At 42.0% G+C, this 6,911-nt stretch overlaps 1 protein-coding gene across 1 annotated transcript in view; it reads left to right on the forward strand.

The window, feature by feature from the left end:
- PGM1 (phosphoglucomutase 1) overlaps positions 1-4,604 on the forward strand; it is a 60,856-nt gene extending 56,252 nt beyond the window's left edge. Inside the window, 2 exon segments of the mRNA XM_011369567.2 lie at positions 1,440-1,574; positions 3,928-4,604. Coding sequence (XP_011367869.1) covers positions 1,440-1,574; positions 3,928-4,017 — 225 coding nt within the window. The 3' untranslated portion in view covers positions 4,018-4,604.
- Positions 4,605-6,911: the final 2,307 nt, after the last annotated feature.

Here is a 6,911-nt window from a genome sequence, read left to right on the forward strand (position 1 = left end):
TCTGTTCCTGAGGTCTTTCTTCCTCAAAATTCTAGCACTGTGGCTTTTCCTCCTTATGCCTTTTCACTATCTGTGAGAACTTTGGGTCCAGTATGGATGATTGTAAATTATGTCTGAGATAATTAGAAAAGAGAGACCTGGGGTGGAGGAGGGGTGTAGGTATAGAAAATGGGAGCGTGGGGTCCAGGGCATGGCAGAGCAGAATAGAGCAGAAGTTTTTGGACTGAAGCCTGCAGGGCGAGAACAGATTTTTAGGAAAAGTAACCTCCAACCCGCACTGCATCCAGCGACTGCTAGGAGGGAGGAGGGGTGTCCGGCATGAGCACAGGCTCTGCTCTCTTCGAGGAAGAAGTCAGCAGCTCCACATTCTTTAATGAAGTCGGAGCATGTAGATGGAAGACCAGGTAGGAGGGGAAATCTTCTGGAATATATCTAGCATCTGCAATCAAGTGCAAAGAATTTAGAAGCTTTAAAGTGAAGCTGTGGGAGGAGACCAATGCCCTTGTGTTTGTAGAAAGCAGGACATGGTGAATGGAATTAACTATATCTTCCCATGATGACTAATTCAGAAATGTCCCCTGTGTGCTTCATCTGCTGTCCCTGCTGCTGAATGGCAAACACTGAGTGGGGTTTGGTGACGCATAGCTGATGAGGGTGGTGTAGTGTAGTTCCCTCTGGTCAGCCTTTGGCTTTATGCAAAGCTCTGAGGAATTGATAGACTCATAAAGACTGAAGGGTCTTGCACAGCCTTCTTACCTCGTCTACAGAATATCTATACCCAGGAGTCCCCAACCTTTTCCTCTGAAGCAAGATTATTGGAGATGAGAGATGCAGCCAGGGTAGGGAAGGAGAGGGCAGCAGGTGGAGGGGCTAGACTTTAGGTCCTCAGTTATCGGTGGCCACTGGATTCTGCTCACTAGATCAGGAGTAGCCAGTCTCTGCCATTTGTGACACTCTGTTGGTGGTTCTCTATCAGTGTTTTGCAAAAAGTTCTTCCTCTCCTCTGCCTGAAATCTGCTCTGGTTTCAGCCCATTCTGTCCATGTTTCCCTTCTCATCTGGGGATTGAATTTCTGCATCTAGTTGCTTATTTATTTGTTTCTGCATCTAGTGGCTCCAAATGGGAATGGTTAGTTCATAAATCATAGAGAAGCAGTGAAGGGAGGGCAGGCCTCTTGTCACCAGCCTTTCTGGGATCAGTTCTCCTGCCCGACCTTGTGAATGCTTCTCCCCCAAGAGCTCAACCCCCATTGCCTGGATGTGGTAACAGGTCGACCAAGGGCAGGCTCATGGGGCTCAGCTGCTGCCATTTATCAAGGATCTAATCCCTTAATTGATCATGTATAGATGAAATTACATCTCCAATGGACCTCTTGTAATTTTCCAGCCTTCAATCTACAAGCATATGGGAGAAAAAAAATCTCTGCTTCTCTTTTCCAGGGCTTTCGGCTCATTTTTGCAGATGGTTCTCGCATCATCTTTCGACTGAGTGGCACTGGGAGTGCGGGGGCCACCATTCGACTGTACATTGACAGCTATGAGAAAGACATCGCCAAGATCTACCAGGACCCCCAGGTAATGTCCAAGCCCTGTGTCCCGACTAATTCTTTGGAAGGAATGATGGTGGTTCCATCAAGCCCGTGTTACCACAGCCCATTTCTAGAATGACCAAACAGGTGTGCTCACTTTCCTGCATGTCTCCTTCAGTATGTCATAACAACAGTAATAGCTGACAATTATCTGAGCATTTTTCACTTGCCAAGCCCTGTTCTAAACCCATTACATGGAAATACTCATTTCATTCTCAACTGAGGGAGACTCTATTATTATCCCTATCACAGATAAGGAAACTAAGGCACAGAAATATTAAATAACATTTAATAGGTTCACATGCCTGATAAGTGGCAGATTCAGGATAACTAAACCTTAAATGAGCCCCTCAGCTAGTGTTCTGGTTCGTCACTGATGATTTTTGCCTCTTTGCTTGGTCTGATTGTCTGCCTTGGCAGAACACACCTGGTTCTAGATTTGATGGAGAGGAAGAGATAGTTTCATGACCCAGCAAGAAACGTCTTTATGAAAAACTCTGCAGACTTGCAACCTGGTGGTTTGGGTTCCTAGCCCCACCTAAAGAGTCTCCAGAAGTATGTCAGAGTGAGGAGGGAGCCAGGGGCAAGACAGAGAACTTGGAGTACAGACACCCAAGTGGAGGAACCAAGGGGAGGCAGTAGCACACAGGGGAGAATTTCCCCATGTGCATTTCTTGTCCTGACAGATGCTCCCCAATCAGAGCTCCATAGCCAAAAATGTTTAGGAAGTGTCATGACCATTAGCTTCATGTTGGCAGTTCACAACACACACCACCCTTTAAAGACTCTGAGAAGACTTGCAGTAAAGACACCTGTTTAAATAGTGTTCGCCACGCTTAATTTTCCACAAAGCCTTTTTTCTTCTAACACCTAATTAAAATCCTGTGAAACTCACTTGGAAATCCCTGGCACAGTGGTTTTGAGCATACATTTTGGAATTAGATCTTGCTTTTAATTCGGATTTTGCCGCTTAGCTGTCTGTCCCTGGGTAAGTCATTTCAGTGTTCTGAGTGTTGGGTTTTTTTTTTTTTTTTTGTCTGTGAAGTGGCAGAGTGTTGCCTACTTCACAGAGTTATTATAGGGATTAAAGGAGACAGTGGATGCAGAATTTTGAAAACTGAGCCTGGCACATAGGATTAGGTTTTGAGAAAGAGTGGCACTTACATAGTTGTTTTTAATACAAAAAGAAGGAGGTGAGAGGATACTGCACTACAATTTTTCCAGTGTCCAGGCTCCAGCTTCAGTCATTGCCAGACCCCTGTTGTGTTGCAGATATTCCTAAAATTTACGCCAAAGGCAATGGCGTAAATTTTAATAATAATAATAATAATAATAGTAATGAATAATAAAGAGGAAAAAAGGAAGGAATTGTGTTTCTTTGTCTTAATGCCTGGCACATGGTAAATACAGAGAATGAACGAAAGATAAGTTTCTTCCTTAGGAGATGGGAGGGCACTGAAGGATGCAGGGCACCCACAGGGCCCAGGAGAGATGCCTTTCCTTACTCTGGAGCTGCTGGGCCACAGCCTCAGCACTGTGTTGGGACCGTTGGAGCTCCATGGGGAAATGGCACGTGGTGTGGTCAGCATGCGGAATTGGTGTCCCAGCTTTCATTCAGGTGTCACGAGTTGGTGGACATTGCTGAGAGAAAGCAACAGAGGGCAGCAGAAAATGTACTACTCTTGGCTCTGCCCTTGAGTCACATGGTCAGATCACCTCTTTGGATATCAGTCTCCTCATCTGTAAAATGGGCTGTTCAACTAGATAAGTGGTTTTCTTTTTTTAATATTAAATGTGTTTATTTATTTAAACAAGAACTTTTTTTTTTTTTAACTGAGAGGTAGATGGGAGGGTGGTGTTGCGTTTTGAAAAGATCTCTTTGGGTACAGTGTGGGAAACGAATTAGAGGATGCAGAAGTGGATGTGGAAGTAGCATTGTTCCAGGTAAAAAAGAGAATGTTGGTTTAGCAAGAGGTATGACACTGGTATGGGGAGAAATGGGTGCCATTGAGAGATATTTAGGAGATAAAAGAAACTTGGGCTTGCTGATAGTTTGGACAAGGGGTATGTGGGAGAGGAAAGTACGAAGAATGACTCTTCATTGCTTTATGTGATAGACCGTGGTGTCAATTCACTGAAATAGAGGATGCTTTTGGGGGAAAGAACATGTCTTTCTTTTTTTTTTTTTCAGATTGGTAGATTTTGAGGAGCCTTTGGGATATCTGAGTGGGAAGTCAGACTTATGGGTCGGTAACTCAAAGGCCAAGTTAGGGCTGGAGCTATGGATCTGTGTCTAGAGAAAGTGATGGAAAAGGTTCTTCTCTTTGTGTCTCCTTCAGGTCATGTTGGCCCCACTTATTTCCATTGCTCTGAAGGTCTCCCAACTCCAGGAAAGGACGGGACGCACTGCACCAACTGTTATTACCTAAGAAGACAGGCCAGATACAGTACGTCTCTCTACCCCAGGACCCTCCAAGTCATCTGATTGAAGAGCATTGACAGAAACAATGTGTATTTACCCAGACTTTTTAGCATTCAGTTTTTCCACTAATCAGTTGTTGACGAATGGTACATTTGCAAAGCATTGGCAATTGCGATGCCCATAGAAGCCATGTGAGAAAGGAGAAAAAAGGACCCGGGGGCTTATGGTAATGTCAGTCCCTTTTCGTGCACTTTTGCACTGCTGCTGTGAGGGTATTTGTCTCCTCGGCACCAAGTTCTGTTTACACTACAATGTAAGATATAGGTTGCGCATCAGCTAATGAGGCCATTTTTCATCCTTAGGATGTGCCTATGAAATGACAGTGCAAGTTCCTTTCTCCTTGGTGAATCCCCCCGCCTCCCCCTGCAATTTACTGTTTACATGTAATCTAGCAAAATGCAATTTCTGGTGCCTTCTGTCCAATCAATTCTTTCTTCAGAGTGAGGCGTACTTGTCTACAGATTTCTGCCTTGTTTTGCAACATAGTCCCATTCACACAAATGTTTTGGGATATTAAAGTAAAATAAGCTACTATTTCTTGATGTCTTTTTTTTTCCCTTAACAAAAAAAGCCTAATTGAATTAAAAAAAAAAAAAAAATTGGTTTTGAAGGGGGAGGAGGGTATTGTGTTTTGTTTGGGTGCCCTGGCTAGGTTCTTTGTGCTAGGTTTAGAATCCTTACACTCAAGAGTATAATTTCAGATCTTAACAAGGTCAGCTGAGCCCTGGATCCTTCTGAGGTGGATAAAGTAAGCTTGACATGGTTAACTGGGAAGGAGGGAAAGGAAGATGATTTTCAGGAGATCTTAAATAGCAAAGCACTGCCATGTGCCTTGTGATACTGAGATGTCATGGTACCTGTTGAGAAGATAAAGACAGAACTCTCAGAATCCGAGAGCAAGATTATAAGCATTTGGCTGGATATCTTGAGCCCATTGGCATCTTATTCATCTTAGAACATTTAATCCATGAGTGTATCATAGTGGTTAAAAGCATAGGCTTGGGAGCCAACAGACCTGAGTTTGAATTCCATTTGAGACCTTGTGTGACTTGAATATTATTCTCCTCATGAATATTATCCTCTTTAAAATGGGGATGAAAATAGTTTCAACTCTCTAGGGTTATTGAGAACATTTAAGTGAGTGGACCTGTGAAAAGCAGTGGGCACAGTATCTAGTTCATGGTAGACTGTCAAATAAATGGGAATTAGGATTATGGTTATTATAATAAATGGGGATTAGGATATGGTTATTATAATATTGTTTTTAGACTTTTAAGCATTGGAAAAACAGAAACTATAACGCTAATGTTCACGACGTATTTTATGGTTTGTAAGGCATTTCCACAAATTCACTTTGCCATGTATGCTATTCCAGAGAGGCAGCTCAACCCTGTCCCCTCCCTCACCCAAAGTGGAATCCCTGTTCCAGGTGACAGGTTTTTTTTTTGTTTTTTTTTTTAAATGGTGACATTGGTTAAGAAAATCCAGTAAGTTTCAGGTGTACAATTCAAGTATAAGGTATATATGTACATTGCACTGTGTGTTCACAGCCCATAGTTAGATTTTTTTTCTGTCACCACATATTTAACCCCTTTTACCTCATCTAACCTCTCCCCCTGCCACCCCCTCACTATCTTCTGGTAACCAGTAGTCTATTGTCCATGTCCATAAGTCTCTGCTTGTTTATCCTGTTCGTTTGTTGCTTTTAGGTTTATATCTCACATGTAAGTGATATCATGTGGTTTTCAACTTTTTCTCTCTGGCTTATTTTGCTTAGCATGTTTATCTCGAGGTCCATCCATATTGTCGCAAACGGCAGTATTTCATCTCTTCTTATGGCTGAGTAATATTCTATTGTATATATGTACCACAGCTTCTTTAGCCAATTATCAGTTATAGTACACTTCGGTTGCTTCCATGTCCTGGCCACTGTAAATAATGCTGCTATGAACATCAGTGTGCAAATATCTTTTCAGATATGGGTTTTCAAGTCTTGGGGGTAAATACCCAGTAGAGGGATTGCTTGATCATTTGGTAGATCAATTCTTAGTTTTTTGAGAAACCTCCATACTGTTTTCCATAGTGGCTGTACTAATTTGCAGTCCCACCAGCAGTGTATGAGGGTTCCTTTTTCTCCACATCCTTTCCAACATTTGTCATTACTTGTCCTGTTGATAACACTATTCTAACAGATGTGAGAGGGTATCTCACTGTGCTTTTGATTTGCATTTCCCTAATAGCTAGCAATGTTGATCGTCTTTTCATATGTTGGCCTTTCGTGTGTCTTCTTGGGAGAAGTGTCTGTTCAGATCCTCCGCCCATTTTTTAATTGGATCTTTTGTTTTTTGTTGTTATTGAGTTGTATGAGTTCTCTGTATATTTTGGATGTTAGGCCCTTATCGGAGGCGTTGCTTGCAAATATATTTTCCTATTCAGATGGTTGTCTCTTTACCTTGTTGACGGTTTCCTTTGCTGTGCAGAAACTTTTTAGTTTGATGTAGTTCCATTCATTTATTTTTGCTTTTACTTTCCTTCCCTCGTCAAATTCATAAAATCCTCTTTAAATCTGAGGTCCTTGAGTTTAGTTCCTATGTTTTCTTCTATGCATTTTATTGTTTCAGGTCTTAAATTTAGGTCCTTAATCCATTTTGAGTTAATTTTGGTGTGCGGTAATAGACAGTAGTCTAGTTTCATTCTTTTGCAGATGGCTTTCCAGTTTTCCCAGCACCATTTATTGAAGAGGCTTTCCTTTTTCCACTGTATATTTTTGGCTCTTTTGTTGAAAATTATTTGCCCATATAAACATGGGTTTACTTCTGGACTCGCATTTCTGTTCCACTG

Source organism: Pteropus vampyrus, unplaced genomic scaffold, assembly GCF_000151845.1.
Source record: "Pteropus vampyrus isolate Shadow unplaced genomic scaffold, Pvam_2.0 Scaffold151, whole genome shotgun sequence".
Classification (NCBI taxonomy): Eukaryota; Metazoa; Chordata; class Mammalia; order Chiroptera; family Pteropodidae; genus Pteropus; species Pteropus vampyrus.